The 18,453-nt window shown below is 42.1% G+C and overlaps 1 protein-coding gene across 2 annotated transcripts in view; it reads right to left on the bottom strand.

Moving 5' to 3' along the window:
* Positions 1-7,123: 7,123 nt before the first annotated feature.
* Positions 7,124-18,453, bottom strand: part of GRPR (gastrin releasing peptide receptor) — a 34,311-nt gene continuing 22,981 nt past the window's right edge. For both annotated transcript variants that reach the window (XM_005014211.6, XM_021268660.4), the window contains one exon: positions 7,124-16,813. In XM_005014211.6, the coding sequence (XP_005014268.1) occupies positions 16,421-16,813 (393 nt within the window). In that variant the 3' untranslated portion in view covers positions 7,124-16,420. The remainder of the gene's footprint in view (positions 16,814-18,453) is intronic.

Genomic DNA, 18,453 nt, shown 5'->3' on the forward strand with positions numbered 1-18,453 from the left:
TGTTGAAGACACTCATATGGGATGGAGCCTTCTTCCCTGACAAACCAAAGATGATGTGAGGGTCCCAAATGGATTCAGGGAGAGGACTGGTATTCTTTGTGTTTGGAGCTGTGTGATGAGCTGTATTTCTGAACACACAGCTGCCTCTCTCTCTCTTCCAGAATAGGAGTAGGATGGTGTTGTAACGTAGAATGGATTGAAGTGTGGATTGAACAGAAACCCTTCACTGAGTGAAACTATCTGAGAAGTAAATCACAAGGTGATATTTACTGCTAGAAACAAAAGAGCATTTCAGGAAGAGGTCTGGCAAAATCTCTATTTAGCCGTGTCTGGAAGCACTGCACTGATTCATGCCTGTGGTAGAGGAGAAGCTATTTGACCCCTTAACACATCTCTCTGAAGTTTATCCTGTTTTCTATACTTAGTTGAGCCAGTGACTGTGACAGCAGCTGAAAATTTTTAATAATAGTTAATGTGACATGTAACATGGTTACTGCATGAACAAACAAAATCTACTGCATGTTTGCCCCATATGTGTGGGACTGCCCCAGCAATGCTGTGATACTTGAAACCTGTGGGTCCTCTTGACTAGTAGGAAAATTAAAAAGTAGCTAAAGTAATTTATTTGGTGTTTTTGCCTACTTAGAGAGAAGGGAGTAAATGCTACACATGCGAAATGAAATTGAGGAAGCTTCATTTACTACTCCTAAACACTATCACTGAGCCAAACCACTATCTGCAGCCAGCAAACTCCTCACATAGGACTTTACCCCTTGAAACATCCCCATGCTCCGTCTCCCCTACTCACTTCTGCTTCATAGTTTGCAGGTTATTTAAGACTATGAGGTCCTGTACCCCGTGTAGGCAGGTTTGCTCTCTTCCTTGCTCTCACCTGCAGTCAACTGCAGCAAAGCGCTGTCTCCATTCTCCATGCACTTTTATGAATGGAGTGTGCACAGCTACAGAAACTGGTGTCACGCATTGCCAGCTGGCTGGTTTTTAGATAGGAAATATTTCCAAGGAAGGGAGGTAATATCGAATGATTCATAAACTGTCCAAAGAGATGCCAAAAATATAAAAAGCAAAGTTAAAAAAAAAAAAAAAAGACTTTTATACTTCATTCTAGTTCTTTGGGGAAAGAAATTACATCTTCTAGGTCAAGAGAGCACTAGAGAGCTTTTTACAGTGTCCATTCTTGTTCATCTGACACAGATACAGGGAATGAGCTAAGCTCTGCCTCACCATCTTTGTCCATCTCTGATATATTTGGGTCAGAAAACATCTATAAACTGCTAGAATAATCAGGCAACCAAAATGTAGCATAGAAGGTTTATATACCTTTAAAATGTGCACAAGACAACTGAACGTCATTTATTTTTTTACAATGTAGTGTGTACAACTCCAGTACAGCTTGCATAAATATCACCAAAAACTTAATACTTTCAGATGGTAGCATTTTCTTGTAACCAGGACTGGAGAAGTAAAATACCCAGAGCAGGAAGGAAGAGCAGCAGACACATGTTGATCATGTCTATATGAGTGGTCGTGCCAGTGTGTTAAGACTTCTTGACATACTTTATTCCCTTTGACCACACAGTCCTGAGGGCTCTGGCTGTGTTTCCTAGATGAGGTGCTGCAGTGGAGAAACCATATCTCTCCCGGGTAATCGAGACATCAGAACAATTTGAGTCCCTTCTCAGCTGTGTCTTTGTGAGTCAATGCTGTGGGAACTGCTGCAGGGAAGAAGCCCTTTTCATTTCCTGCCCATTCACAGCTTTCCGTCACTGCCCCCTAAAAGTCTCTTTTCCTGAGTCTTTTGACCTGGTGAACCAGAATAATGAAATTTTAATGAAAATCTGACTTAGCTCTGAGAACACTACTCACTGCACATCATTGTGTGAAGTTACAAAACTTATTATTAGACCTTGCAAGGAATCAGAGCATGAACTATAACCATGGGTCACCAAGATCTCTCTCTCCCCACCCCCCCTTTTTCTTTCATTATCTGCAAAATCTCTCTTTGCTGAGGGACTTAGATACATTAGTAAATTGGTTAATCAGCAAAGGCAAGAAGTTCAACAAAGGTAAATGCTGGGTTCTGCCCCTGGGACAAAGTAAAGCCGGACACAGGCACAGGCTGGAAGCCAGGTGGCTGGGGAGCAGCTCGACAGAAAGGGCCCTGGGGGTGCTGGTCAGCAGCAGGCTCAGCACCAGCCCTGAGAACTATGCCCTGGTAGACAGAGGGCAAACCACTTTTTGGGGTGCATTACACACAGCACAGCCAGCTGATCAAAAGTAGTCATTCTCCTGCTGTATTTAGTGTTGATGAGGCCTCACCCTGAGCACTGTGTGCAGTTCTGGGCTCCACAGCACAGCAACAGGCTTTCTGGGGAGCTGGGTGCTGCCCCGTGCCCATGAGTGCTCAAGGGGCATTTGGGCAATGCCCTCAGTAATGTGCCCTAACTGTTGTTCAGCCCTGAAGTGCGTGGGCAGTTGGACTCGATGGTCTTTAGTGGTCCCTTACAACTGAACAATTCTATTCTGTTCTACTCGAAAAGCCTTCGGATGCAGCTGTCACAATCAATTCCCTTTGGAGAGGGCTATGAGTACATCTGACCTGAGGGAAGGCTGGAGAAGGGCATGAGTGGGGTGTGCACAGCTACAGAAACTGGGGTCACATATTTCCAGCTGGCTGTTTTTCTTGCTGGGAAACATTTCCAAGACAGAGAGGTAATACCAAATGATTCATAAACTGTCCAAAGGGATGCTGTCTAAAATATAAAAAGCCAAGCTTTAAAAAAAAAAAAAAAAAAAAAAAAAAAAAGTTTTTATTATTCCAGCTTTTGGGGAAAAAAATTGCACCTCCCAAGTTGAGAGCCCTAGGGAGCTTTTTACAGTGTCTGTTCTTGTTGATCTGACACAGATAAAATAATTAAGCTCTGCCTCACCATCCTTGACCATTTGAGAAGTCCTCTGATTCCACAAATACAAACGTCCACTAGGGGGACAGAAGTAATATGTATTTCTGGCTTGGCAGTACATCACAATAGTGGGAAGTTGAGCATACCCTTCCATCTGCTGCGGGTCACTTTGAATGACAGCAGGAGTTGGCAGACAAAACCATGGCAGAATAGATTTTTCTCTCACTTCTTTCCAGCACCTTCAGAGATACCACCACGGCAAATAACCATGATAACAAGCAATAATATGCCAAATATTTCTCTCCCAGTTACATGAGGATTCTGTTCACTGCTGTTTCTCATGTCCTAGTTTCCTGAATATTATACTGGATGACATCCTCATATCCTGCTGATAATAATAATTCACTATTAAAGCACAGCTTAATTTTTTTATATATGTCTATTACACAACTAAAATTTCAAACAACACAGAAGTTTGCACAATTGCTGAAAAATCAAAAATGTTAAGAAGTTCTAAAATTAAATAGAAATATTAACAGAAATTGTGCTTAGAGAGATTCAATAAATATGCTGAAAAGACATGAAGGACAGATGCGGAATATATTATAATATTTCACTCATGGCACTTGAGTGATGAGTCACCCTGAAAGGCTTGGCATTTTGGAAGGTGGTACCAGAGCAGGTGTCATAATTAAATTTATTTCTCATCTTGGGCTCTCACAAAGTGTGTTAGAAGTGTACCTTCAAAGTGTAGCTTAATTAATCTAATGGGAATTTCAAGCATTGTGGTCCACTTGAAGGAGTATAATAAAGCATCCCTTAACAAGGTTTGAAGGTTGGATTATGATGGGAACTGAAATTTCCATGGCATAAGCAATAAGTCATGTTTTTATGCAGGGTACTATAAATCTTAAATGCAAGCATATCCCCATTGAAAAGTGCCCTTGAAATCTCTGTGTGACTGGTATTTACTGTTTTCTTTTCATGCAAGCAAGTTACTGGAAGGTAACCTGGACTGAGTTTTCAGAGCTCTGACAGAGTAGAGCATATACCTCCTCTGTCTCCATAGTTAGATGTGAGTGCCAGGACAAGAGGCACTGGGCACAAACTGGAGCACAGGAGGCTCCAGGCAGCATTTCTGTGCTGTGCAGGTGACAGAGCCCTGGCACAAGCTGCTCAGAGAGGCTGTGGGGTCTCCTCCTTGGAGATCCCCCAAAGCTGCCTGGGCCTGGGCCTGTGCAGCCTTCTCTGGGTGTCCCTGCTTGGTCAAGGGCTTGGGGCAGGTGAGGCCAGAGGGCCCTGGCAGCCTCAGCCTTGCTGCAATCCTGTGATTCTGTGAACGTTTTCTTTTTAACATCTGTAAACCCACCCCACCCTGGCTAGCTGTCCCTTCGGCCCTTCACCTTTTGTGGAAAAGTGTTCTGACAGGATCCTGCAGGGACAACTTTGGGAATTAAAGGGATCTGAGGGAGCTAAATGCAAACAGATCTGCAGATTTTGAATGCTATATCTCCGCACTTCAAACAGTGCCAGACAAATATGAGATCAACTATTGGTAGACAAGGGTCATATAGACTCATCCAGGAGAAGGCGCCATTTAAGGGTTTGGGAGGCTCATGCTTCTTTGGAAGGTGCTGAAGGCTATATTCAATTCGGGACAATATCTGATTCCCTGTATCTTTCTGTAAGAAAAATCTAATGGATTCGCATGGTATCCTTGAAGCTGACAGAATCCATCCCAAAAGTGAGTTAGAGATGATGCTGTGCTCTGTGATGTGTCCAGCTTATAATCACTGTAGCACACAGGGAGAAGATGAACACTAGCACTGTAGCTTAGACTGACTGACAAGACTGGCACATGCTTAATCAAAAAGACTAATTTATAAGGAGTTGTCAAGGTTTCCTACAGCTTATAATTTAGAAAGATAAACATTAGAAACATTGACACTAGCTTTTTATTTTCATCTTGGTAGAAAGCCAAGCCTTCTCTGATATCCGGGGAGACAGATCTTGTAGTAACTGTTATTCTGAAAACACAGAAACATTGTTTTCCTGATATATGTATTTTATCTACCTTGTAAATAATCAAATTCAGTGCAATGAAAAGCAAACTCTAAAAACAAAGAACTGTATTTTTATCTTTAGTCACATGCCTTTTCTTTGGAAATGATCTTTAGACCCACCTTAACATCCTCCATATACTGCCAACAGCTGTGTTCTGCTGAGAATCTGGTCCTGTCCTCATAGAGGAAGTCAGCATAGCAATTAAGCACATTCAAACAGTGTAATCAGAAGGATTTAAATGTCTGGTGGGAATGAAATCAGTGTGACTCCCTCTGTTCAGTGAGCAAGGTTCAGCCAAGGCTAGGTAAGGCACAGCTTTAGCTCACCATGGTGCCCCTGTTGGAGGTAATGGCGGGGGTTGCTTTGCTTTGAGAAGCATCCTGAGGAGGAATATCAGATGTTTTGACTCGGAAAAAGAGAGTCAGGGTTTTGACTCTGAAAAAGAGAGCCAGGGTAACCCTGGCTTTTTCACTAAAAATAATGCTGGCTTTTGCAAACTTCAGCCTTCCTCCTGGATTTCTCTATCACTTTTTTTTTTTTTTTAAATAGTTGTCTCCCTGCCCATTTCCTCAAGGACAGCAGTAACTTGGCCTGCTTTTCTCAATAAAACATCTCACATTGCTTGAAAAGATTCAACCTGTCCTTCTATACAGTTTTCTTTGAAGCCTTATTTTCACATGGCATCTAGAAGAAATATGCTAAGCAGTCAGTGCTTTGGGAAAGAGCTGACAAGGGGGTATTGTACTGGGACTTTCCATCACCTTTGTGTGCTACACCCAGAGTGCTCACAGCCTGTCCTTCCTGATTGCTGATGCATAGGTAGCTCACCCATTGTAATGCTTGGATCCATATCTGCCCATACACACACACTAAGCATAAAGCAGCCAGGCCCTGCTCCAGAAAGCAAGCAGAAGATACCACATTTAATGAATAATGGTACATTATAGGGTCTCACAACAAGAGCGTGTGTTGGTTCAGCTCTCCCTGTTAGCTGTGTGAGCAGCAAAGTGGCACAGGTTTGTGCAGGTGGACCTATGCTTTTAATGAGTTGCCCCTACACTCATTTATGTGGAGCTGAAAAAAGTCTTAAGTGCATTGATCATTGATTCAGGAGTCTTTTTAAGATTATTCTGTCATTACAGCCTTGGACTCAGAGAGGCTTGTTAATAAGATATAATAAACAAGATTAGATTGGACAAATAGGAAATGTTTCCTTCCCATAGTGAATACTTTATCTCCAACATTGGAAATGTTTCAGCTGAAATTTCTTAGTTGCTGACACACTACAACTCAGCTTCACTTAGTCATTCCTGCAGAAACTCGTTTTGGTTCTGTAAATGTTCTGTGTATTGGCAAGGCTTTGGAGAATGCCAACCTGGAATGCCATATTGGGCTCAAGAAACAGCAGTGGAAACACTTTTTTTTTTTTTTTTAAAGTAAATATTTATTTCCTTCTACCAACACAATATGCTATATTTCCTTCTTCTGTGCAAGAGGATGTATTTGTAGATACTCCCCCTTAATTTGAACTTTTTAGCGTTTTCAAAGATTTATTTGTGTGTGTGACTGTATAGTCATTTCTTATCCATTCTCTTCTTAGGTAAAAGCTGCACTCTCAACTTTCCTGGAATTTTAAAGTATTTAGAACAGTTCCTACTAATAAATTCAAACAGATAATAAAGAAAATAGCAATCTATCTAAATCACAGTCTATCTAAATCACAATAATTTCTGCTCTAACAGGATTAGAAGGCAGCTGAGGTTGCATAATACTTCGCAGGACTGTGCCTTACATTAAGGGGAAAGCATAAGGATCACTTCTAAATCATATTAATTAAACTCAATTGATTAAGTAGCCTGAAGGATCCTAAAATAACTCTCAGTAAAAATATCCTAGCCACATTTGAACAGCTCTGAATGAGAGTGCAGCTAATCCTACTAATATAAATGTATGGGAAAATAGGCTTCATTAGCACCACTGCCTGGTAAGAGACTCCTTTAAACCTGTGGCAGAAAACTTAATAAAAATCAATAATCTGAGGAGCTACAAGGTAGAGATTTCAAGATATTTTTTAATTATATATTTTTTAAAAATTAATATATCAGTAAATACTGAAATCTGTGGCGGAAAACATTTTAACCTACAAAAAAAAAGTTTTATCAGCAGAGAGTCTGTAAGACCTCCCATACTGACAGAAATACCATGAACTGGTAATTAATGTTAGCAGTGGACACCATGCAACAGGAAAACAGTTCAAGCTTTATGTAATATTATTAATATTCTGTCAAATATGGAATGCAACATGAGAACCAATATAATTATGAATCAAAAAATGCCAAGGAGGAGAAACTGAAGTATGAAGGAGAGGGAGGCACTGGTCTCTTCTCCTTGGTGATACAGAGATGATGATAATGACAGGACGTAAGGGAACACCATAGAGCTGCGCTGGGGTTGGGAAAACTGGACATCGGGAAACGTTTCTTTGATGTGAGGGTGCTCACACACTGCAACAGGTTTCCTGGGGAGCTGGATGCTGCCCCGTGCCTGTCAGTGCTCAAGAGGCATTTGGGCAATGCCCTCAGTGATGTGCCCTAGCTGCTCTCAGCCCTGAAGTGCTCGGGCAGTTGGAAGAGATGGTCTTTGAAGGTCTCTTCCAACTGAACCATTCTGTTCTGTTCTGTTCTGTTTTTTTCTCTTCTGTTCTGTTTCCTTCCTCCTGCAGCAAACATACACCTAAAGCCTGTGTCCAGCTCACGGTGTTTGCAGTAAAGATGGGGAGGATGTTAAAGGCTTGGTAGAACAGATTGATGCCTAAAACGCAATAAAGCCCAACAAGAACATAGTCTCCTTCAAGCTGAGTGCTGCAATTGATTCTTGGAGGGCCAAAGCTGTTGTGTAACAAATGTGCAAAGTGGTATGAAAGCAAAGACCACTCACTTTTTCTTTCTAATGAGACAGATGCAAAGGCCACTGATGTCAATGTAGCACCAGTCAGCTTCCATAACTTGCCTCTGTATATTTTCTTTAATTAATCAACCCAGAGCAGCTGAGTTTCAAGGCCCAATGCTGTTAGGCACATTCAGTAATTGCAATGCAGTTGCTCTGAGCCTTTTGTTTTCATAGGCAGTGCTTTCTTCAGTGTTCCACTGGCAGTGGCCTTCTGCAAGCCCTGCTCCATCCACAGCCCCTCACACATCTGTGGCAGCAGAAATGGGAACACTGAAGATTTTGAACACCTCTGTCAAGTCCCTAGTGTCTGCAAATCTGTTGTCTGTGCAGCATTGCCTGAAGGAGAAAACTGGACCTGGGATGAGGATGCCCAGTGGGTAAAGAGAATCCCTGTTGTCTTTTGTGATACCACCTTTGTCTTTGTTTGGCTGCTGGAAGATAACTCTTTCTAGTGTTTGTAAATTGACAAAAAAGCAAGTGAATAAACATGCTTACGAAGCTTGAGATGATTTCTAACTAGAAAGCAACAAAAGCCTTCTTATTTAATCTATCATGCTTTATTAGCTAGAAGTTTTGTGTAATTCAATATTTACCTTTTGATAGAGTGTTCAGTTTGAGTCCATATTTCAATAGAGGTCACTCATGCACATTTTTGAAAGCATGGTGTACAAAATTAAAAAAATATATCCAAAGGCAAAAAAAAAAAAAAACAATCAAATTAGAACACATGCTTTCACAGTTTGATTTCTTTCTTATAAATCCCCTTCTAAATGTTACTTCAAGGGAGCTGAAACGTTAGCCTTTATGCAAATTTTCATTTGATAAAGAATTTTTTTTTTTCATACCAGATTATACAGCATCTGGAAAAGAGAAAGCAAAGCATGTTTCTAGTAAAATAAACTGCATTGCCTCTGTACACAGCAATTCAAGACATTTGTATTGTAGACAGATGGCTGAATGCACACAAACATTACTTTACAAAGAAATAAGTAATATTCAGAGGAGATATCAAAATTACACTTTATAAAATATGTACAGCCTTGTAGTTCATAACCATGCTTTTCCACACATGCACTGGGAAAATGATGTGAAGTGGGCTCTGTCCTCAGCTGCCTTCAGAGTGAACTGCTGATAAAGCTGGTCTATAATATGCAACTGGTTCTCTGTGTCATAGATTTTACAAAAAACAAATACTGTGTGGTCTCTTAAAGACATTTTTTAAAGTGCATAACATGGTAACGGATCACCATGCTTCCTGAAGTGATTCTTGGCTTGTTCTAAACCGCCAGCAACTGGCCCTGAATGCACATCCAGAACAATTAGAAGCACACACTGATTTTTCCTCCAGGAGGAACCAAATGAACGAGAAATGCTTGCCTGGAGTCTACCTGCTATTCATAGGGATCTGCTTCTTGGAAGAAAAATGGGTTCCCCTCTGATACCCCTAATCACTGAATGAGGGAAGTGTTTTACAGTAGTGTAATTTATTGTTGGTGGTGGTGTTTTTTTGTTTGTATGCTTTTTTCCAACCTACACTCTATTCCTCAAATTGTACAGCACAGCTCACCTCTTCCCTTAAATGCAATACAGCACTGACAAGGAGAAATATACTTGATTTTTCCAAAGAGCACCACATTTCCATTTGGACATCAATAATTTGCTTACAGTTTGCCTCTTTCATGGTAAATATCACATTAGTGTGTATTAGACTGATGGTCATGATTATCCATGTCTCTTGCTCTTCACCTTCAACCTTTGGCATAGATAACAAAAGTGTAAGTGCTGTAGGCATGAGATTGGCCAGATACTTTTTCTCAGTTTGCTATTATAGTCTCCTGAATGAGCCTATGGGAATAAAGGCATTCTTCTTAGTTTTCCTCCTGTTCAGTCCAATACACAAGTAACTACATGGCAGAGGGAAGACAGGCCACTGCTATTATTATGGTCTAACAAAATTTGCGCCGGGGTCTAAGGTCACACAAAGGATGACTGTGGCAGTAAGGGTGTATTCACAGCAGCTTTCCTCTATCATGCCAGCAAGGAGCTGCACAACCCTAGAGCAAACGAGCAAAGGGCTGTGAACCACCTTCTGGAGGGGTCTTGTACGTGCCTCATTCAGGTGATTGATGATGAGGAGGAAAAGCCTCCTTCTTGTTAAACCATCTTAATGGCCTGTTTAATGTGGCATCAGGTGGTGGTGACAGGGCTGCAAGCAAGAACAGAAGGCTGCAAGGTGAGAACAGAAGAATGAAAATAATATGTGCCCTTCTGCTGGTCAGTATGGAGGCAGGGCAGGCCAGCCTGGGCTGACTGCCACAGGAGATGTGCAGAAGGATTCATCAGGACAGACATCAGCCATTTAAAAATTAGGTAGATAGTCTATGTTGATCAACTAGAGCTGGTGTGGGTGGTAAAGGTGAGAGATGGGGCACCATGTCTCATGAAAAGGGTTGTGTCCAAAACAAGAGGGATGATTGTCCACCTTCAGGAATGAATGGTGGAGAGGAGATGGTTGCTCACTGGGGCTGGGAGCCAGATTTTTCAGGGCAACAAGGAGGAGAAGCATCCCACACTGGTAACCGTGCTCAACTCTGTCGTTAGCCTTCAGGGCCAGTAGCTCAGAGCCTGCTTTGGCTTGGTTTTAGGCTATTCATAAAACAAAGGTAGAAATGTCCTTCTTCTTCCTTCTTCCATATCCCCCCCTTCCCCACCCCCCCAAAAAATGTTTTGGACCCTTTGGATGAGAAGTCTTGTCCAGCAGGCAGGTGCTTTAATCACTGCTCTCTGCCTCATAGTGCAGGGACTGGTGTCATATCCACCTCCCACTAACAGGAGGCTGCAGAGGAATGGTGGTGTGAACAGCAATAATACACTGTCTGACTCTGGAGCTAGAAGTGCTGGCACAAAGCCCAGGTTCATCTGTTTCAAAGCATCTTATTGGAAGGATGTAAGGGACTGACTTTTCTTGAAAACACGCAGTAGCACTTACTAAAAGATGTTCAGCATAAGGCAGGCATTTTACCATGAAGTGTAATTAATTTACATTAAAACAGATTAAATCCTTTATTTCAAAAGAATTCTATGATCGGTTCTCTTTAATTCATATCTACTTATGGTGAAATAATCAAACTAATCACAGAAATTGTCTGAAGTAGCTATTTCCAGAAACAAGCAATTAGGCACTTTTAAAATGAGTTTTGGATGTGATTTTAATATAAAATTAGACGTAATCTTCATTGATAATCTTAGCAGAAAGCGGGGTGGTATTTAGTCTCTATTCTTAACAGATTTTACTATTGCAGTGATGGATTATGATGAAGTGCAAGGTAGGGACATAAATACCATCCAGCCAACCAGCAGAGATGGACATCCCAAGGGGGGGGCTCTTTCCAAAGGGGACACTTACACCCCGTCTGTGGCATGACCTACACAGATGCCATAACTGGGTGAGGACTCTTGGGTTAAGTGTGAACCCATATCAAAGTCCACTGCTTTCAAGGTGGCCCATACAAATAAAATTCATGTTTTCTAGGGAAACTGTTACAGAGAAGGAATAAGTTGTTAGAGTTTTTGACCCAAGCCAACAGCACTTGGGATGCCTGAAGTTTGATTTGGAGATGAGCCTCTCTTTTCTGTGGTTCTGCAGGATGCTGTGCCCACAGCCTCGTGCTCCTCCTGTGTAGCTGCTTACAGGCAGGATGAGCAGGGGTGAAACCCTGCCAGGTCGTTTGGGAAGAGAGAGGGTCTGGGAAACAAGGAGGTCTTCCCAGAATAGATGTATGGGAACCCAGATGGTGCAGGGCCACTGGCTTAGGGGCAACAGTCTTTTCCAGATCTGTGCTTGTGAGCTGTACAGCCCTTGTGCAAGAAATGCTGTGAATAAGGGAGGGCTGCTGCAAGAACAGCTCATCCAGCTCACCATCTGCTACAGAGAGCTGCCTGCAGGATGGCTGAGCTCTCTTGTGACTGTAGCTACCCAAGCTAAAATGCATTTTACTGCCCTACTGCCTATTCTATGATCGTAAATGAATATCAATTTATAGATGGCCCAAATCGGTTGTTTCTTTACATGCATGCTTTTAAAAGATAGCAGCATGTATAAACCTGCTGTCATAGAAAAAAAAAAAAAAAGGGCTAAAGATAGCACAAATATTTCAGTAAACATGCAGAAAGCTATCAGGTTTGAATAAAGTCATCTAAATATTCCTTTGCCTCCTGCCTTCTTTCTCTTGGAAATGGAGATATGGTGATATATGAGATCTCTACCGATTTATTGAAGAATGATACAGGCCCATCAACTGCTGTGATTTCCCAGGATGGAGAGGGTAAGCTGCCCTCTTATCATTGTGGTGCCTAGCACTAACAATGAGCTGCACAGTTAACATTCAGGGGATTGCTTACTGCTCAGATAAGCTGCACTGAACTTCTCGCCTTTAAAGAAGGCTGAAAGACTGTTTTTGTTCCCCAACTGAATACACACAGATGGTTTTCTGCTGTAAGAAAAAAAAAATGTATTTTGTCAGAAAAAATGAGTAAGAAGGTATATTATTTCTGCCAGATCATGCATAAAAATGCAATCTTTCTGTTTTGCAACTAAAACGTTCATTCCATACAAATCAAATTAATTAGGGGAATCAGGATCACACATATGTTTTCTTGTTAGGTAAATAGAGGATTTTCAAGTTATTTTTCGTTTGTTTAACACAAAGAAATATTCATTATCTTATACAACATTTGGTGTCTTTTTTCGACCTGAAATAAATATTTGTGTTCAACAATACAACCCTTCTTTTCCATCATTTTTCTTCTTACAACTACTGTTACCATGCAGCAGAATCACATGCATTTGGTTTTTCATACTTAAACATTTCCTAAAAGGCAATATGTGGAAACACAGCAACACAAATACTCTTTTGTAGGCAGAGCTGGAGAACTCTGAAACCTTTACTTGGTGTCAGTCTTAGAAAATTTCTGTTCTTTTTCAATCTTTGTTTCTAATCTCTTTGGTTCTTTGCAGTGATTTTCAAAACTGATGAGAAAACATTTTTAACCAAAACAGTGCTTAATAATCCTAAAGCAGGAACAGCTGAAAGCTGTGATTTATTCACTGCTTTCATCTCCCACTACCTTCAGTGGGAGCAAAAGGAATTCAGGAATTTCAGAAAATTCAATTTCCTAATGAAGAACAATGTTTTGTCCTTTTGCCCTATTTAATCTGTCCTGAGAAAGCAGGGACAGAACTCAAGATGTCCCTGTTAAACATTAGTTTCATATTTCACACTGATTCATCTAATGGCAGCTACATGTATTTAATAACCCTGCGGCACTTCTGACCCAGGATGAAAGCACTGCATCCTCATAGTAGAAAGTAGCACTCCCCACTGTGTGACATGTAGCAGCCTGACCCAGGGGCCACTTGTCCCCCACCCACATGCTGCAGAATTTTGGGAAAACTGGTATTCAGAGCCTTTTAATGCAGCATTTCCTAACCGATGTGGTCCCCAGGCTTTTCCCTATCCTAAACCAGAGCATATCCAAGGAGCGGGCAGCATCTGAGTACATGTCTCTGCAGTCGCTTGCCAGGCAGGGACTTTATCTTTGTGCTCTTTGAAAATGTATTGAGCGCAAGCAATGCTGCAGACAACGCTCCAGGTTCAAAGAATTGGCACTGCAGGTGTGCCAGCAAACGTTGAAATAGCTCTAGATAAGGAGTTGGACTGTTGCACCAGTATAAAGTACATCATGTTTTTGAAACCAAGGTAATGAGACAAGAAGCAAGAGGCAGAAAACTAATTACAGCTACAACTAATGCAGTGATGTGCTAGGATATTTCTGAAAACTTTCTTGGGTTCTCTTTTCCCTGACCTCAACTGGTGCATCGAGTGTTTTAATTATTTTAACACAGGGATGAAATAGGAATAATTCCAGGCTCAGATTTGCTCTTTCTGAGGCATTAAAAAACAAATGCAAGTTTGTGAAATACATTCAAAAAAACTATTTTTTTTAACCATGAACTTTTTTTTTTTTTTTTTTTTTTTTTCACAAAAGCACCACATTTTCTTAAAGATATTAAATTGGGACTGGGGTGGGATTTGAATAAAATAAAGAATTTCATTGAAAATATTTACTCTAGTTTTCCACTGAAAAGGCTTGCCCCATATTGCTGAAAACTCAAAGAAGTTGAAGGCATTTTAGGTTTCAATGGAAGTTTTACATTTTACATGGAGCTGCCTCTAAAGATTTTCCTATGAGCTCTGAAAATAAATGGAGGAAAAAAAAAAAAAAAAAGGAATAGTGAGGAAATGAAGCAATGGTGTGGCTGTGACACATGCGAACACCTGCAGCTGCATTGTTGGAAAACACTTTCCAAATGAGAGCCAAAACCCCCTCTTTCCTGTCCTCAGGGGGGTCACTAACTTTGTTAAGAAGAAAAGGGTGAAACCCACAGCACTTGTTTAATTCCATGGTGCCGCATCTTCATAATTCTGCTGTGCTCAAAACAGCGTAGCCATATTCATTGCAGCCCTGAGGGAGCTACAGCCAGTGCTCTTTTCCCCATGTTTACAATTTGTTCACATCAGCGCTGTGTTTTCCCCTTTCCCTCAGAAACATGAATTCAGAAATTATTGAATTCTCTTGTAGAGCAACAGTGATCTGTTGTTCATTACCAGTCCGGACACACAAGGCAGCACAGTCACTGTGGCTGTGGGTGAAATGTGCAATTCCTGCTTGCTTTCCATGAGATACTTACATGGCTGAAGAAAATGTTTAGTGTAAAAAAGTCTCAAGCAAGATATATTCTTCTCATTTTGAAATACCGTGAACAGCTCAAAACCCAAACAAACTTTCTGAAGTGATCACAGACCAGGCTGGTCAACAGGAGCTTCATGTTACAGCTCAGGGAAAGCACCATCCTGCTGAAATGGCAGCAACTGAGGCCTCAGACAGCCCAGTGAATTGCAATTAACGCCACTGCTACAGAGTTGGACAAGAAAGAGAGTGGACTCAGCTGGAAAATGACCCCACTGTGTTAATTTTTCAGGCAAGGAGATCCTCACCTGGGGAGAACTACTCTCTGAGCCTGCAGCCCCTGCAGACAGTAGGTCCTGCCAGCATCCCTGGGCACCTATGGATGCCAGGCTGAGTGCGATTATGCTGCACACCTTTTTGACATTCACCCAGCAAGCCTAACACAAAGTTTTACTAGCTTTCATTTTTCTTTTGCCATGCTAAGAAACAGGATCATCCTCACAGAGGACAAGGGCCATTAAAAACTCAATATTCCGCTGCAGGGATTGGTTTATGGCCTCATTTGTTGCAGCTTGCTTTATCAGGTGTGCAGCCTCATTGCCTGTCCTATACGTCCACACGCTTCGAGAGCTTGTTATCTGCAGGACATGGTGCTCCTGTTTCCAGGACAGCTGGTGCCTGGCACAAGATCTGCTCTGGAGTGAACATTACAGGGGGCCTGCCTCACCAGGCTGCCAACCAGCCTTGTCACTCAGTCTCCACAGATTTCTGTGAAGATAGAAGGAAAAAACTGTAGGCCAGAGACTGGACCTTGCATTGCTGATGGCTTCTACTGCATAACTGGTGAGTTTCACAAAGCATTACTGCATGAAAGTGGCTGCTCTTCATTTTCTGTTAGATAATCTACCCCTAGCCAGACCCGACTAAACTTCTGTGGTACTCCGTAGATGACGAAACACATTCGCTATCTCCCACCTTGAAGACAGGAATAGCAAAGTAGTAACATTTGGAAAATGCCCTTCTGTCTCCTCCATAACATGGCAAAAGCTCACACATTTGAAAACTGTAAACATATTCCAACTCACATTTATTTACATTACTGCTTTCACATTGACGTAGTGCAAGATACTGCTCATTTATTTCAGATGGGGCCACCAACATACCCCAGTAAACTCTTGATATTTTTTATACCATGAATTAATACTGTACTCCGAACTTTAATAAATACTTGAAAAGTCTGTAAATGACCTACACTGAACTCCTTTGTAAAAGTATTTACCTTATTTAAATGGATTTATTTTGGTGTCAAAAATATTAGCCATGAACTGCTGGATGCAACTGTTCTAATGAATTTTGTGCACTTGGTGTAGTCTTTATCATTGCTGTAAGTCTGTCTGAGTTTGGGATTGAGCAGAATGTGATGAAGAACTGGCGGAGCCAAACTAGACTTGATCTTAAAACGCTCACTTCATGCTCGTTAAAAGCAGTGGGTCTTGAAGCAATGCAGGCCACCCCAGGGAACTCCTGCGGGCAGGTGCTAAATGACCTGCCGATCCAGACATGCCGCAGTCTGGGATGAAATGTTGGATGCTTCCAGCTCCTCCGAGTTCATTCTCAGAGCGCATCAGATTTCCTCACACATACGTGTGCATGCATGTGTGCTACTCAGCATCCCCACAGAGCAGAACCAAGCAGCTGCACTAAGTACATAGTGCAGTGGTCCTCAGCTGCTTGCTTTAGACATAGCCTTCATGGCAGATGTGGTTGCCATTGATAAGGCTGAAGGTGGCCAGGGAGTGGTTGGTGCTCTTGAGGGAGGTCATTCGGGTGGTGCTCCTGGCCATGCTCTGGGACCGGATGAGGAGGCGAGCTCTGCAGCAGAACAGCTGGTTGTTGAACTGTTTCCGAAAGCTCTTGCTGAGCAGGTAGAGAGCAAATGGGTTGACGCAAGAGTTAGTGAACGCCAGGATCCGAGCACAGATGCTGGCGATGAAGTGCAGCACTGAGGTGTCCACCTCTGAGTAGTGGTAGGACCGATATAAATAGATGATGTGAGTGGGGAGCCAGCAGAAGGCAAAGAGGCACACAAAGACCAGTACTGTTCTGGCCAGGCGCTTACGGGATTCAATCTGGAAGAAGAAAGAGAAATGCAGGTTAGCAGATATCCCTAGCTTGGACCTACAGCTAACTGTTTTTCCCAGTGCTGCACCTTAGGGTGCACATGACACCTGCACAAGTTACCCATATATAACATACAATGCTATGTAATATATAGAAAAAAATATTAATAAATATTAATATTAATTATGGAGTAAGGGTCTGGGATATTTCACAGAGCCCAGAGGCAGGACTTTCTGCCTTGGGGCCATGTGGTATATGTACACAAATGTGCTGCCAAGAGTTTACAGCCCTTGGAGACCAAACACAGTGCTCAGAGACTGAAGGAACTGGAGAAGTCAAGAGAGGAGATTTTGTGCCTACAGAAACACCAAGGCAGCAGCACAGTGGACCCTTCAGCCGAAGGAGCTGGGGTCACAAGGAGCAGGTGGCTATAGAGGGTGACCAGGTGGATGACCAAACACCTCTCAGCACAGCTGTATCCACCCGAGGGGAAGGTGCTATGATGTCAACTAGCTCGCGGTATAACCTTCACACAAACAAGCCACACTTTTGTTTTCCTTACATGTACAGGCTTGGAGTCAACCCAAAGTATTGCTCAACTGAGGGGAACTGAGGTAACCCATGCCTTATCTTATGTCCACCAGTGCTGCACACTAAGTTAACACCACTGAAAAACATGTGTTTCTTCCTAATGAAGACAAGATCCATGACGGAGGTCACACAAAACTGAGGAGGAATGGAGTTGCCCAGAAAGACCTGCTGAAATGCTCTGCTCCCTGGGTTATACTGCACAGCAAGTATAACATTGCTGCTTTTTCAGGGATCATAGTATTTTCCTGGCTGGTAATTTCTGCACCTCTTCCCAATATAGAGTATATTCTGCTACCTGCTTGTTCTCTGTATCTGAGAATGACCTGAATAGCCTGAAACTTTCCCCATCCCTGGCTACACTGCCCTTGTTCCAGTGCTGGTGCTGCAGCAGTGCCTGGCCAGGCTTTCAGCCACCTCCTCCTCATCACTTTCTGAGCTACACAGAAACTTCTGAGCTAGATTAGAAACTGAGCAGCTGACACGGGCTGTTTTTTCCTCAGGGCAGCTGAGAGGAGGGAGTATGCAGGAGAGACCTGATGTGCACATTTGGACTTTATTTGGTGCCCCTTTAATGGCACCAACTGAAAACTAGCTATTGAGCTTAGAAAGAACTGACATGTACCAGATGATAATGTCTCCAGGGAGCGGTCTGAAAATTAAATCCTTCGAGAAAGGGCTCTCCATGGCTAAACCATATATTCTTTTTAAATGTATCCTTAATTTGATACAGGGCTATTGAGGCCACATCTGCACTATAAAGAAAGGAAGCAACGCAATAAAGAAATCAATACCAGTTATCTCAGATGGAGACCTATAGCTCCTGAATGCACAGCAGGACAGGAATGATGGACTGATGGTGCTAGACTGTAGCCTGGACTTTTTTTTCCTTTAGAGCACTATCCCCAAAACCAAAAGGGGAAAGGACTGCTTTTACAACTCACTTTATTGCTGCTAATCAAAACAATCACTGAATCTGCAAAAAAAAATGGCTTGCAGTGGAGAAAGATTTATACATATTCAGAAGAGAAAAATAGTAAAGATTTCAGGTACAGCACAT

This window comes from Anas platyrhynchos, chromosome 1, assembly GCF_047663525.1.
Source record: "Anas platyrhynchos isolate ZD024472 breed Pekin duck chromosome 1, IASCAAS_PekinDuck_T2T, whole genome shotgun sequence".
NCBI classification, from domain to species: Eukaryota; Metazoa; Chordata; class Aves; order Anseriformes; family Anatidae; genus Anas; species Anas platyrhynchos.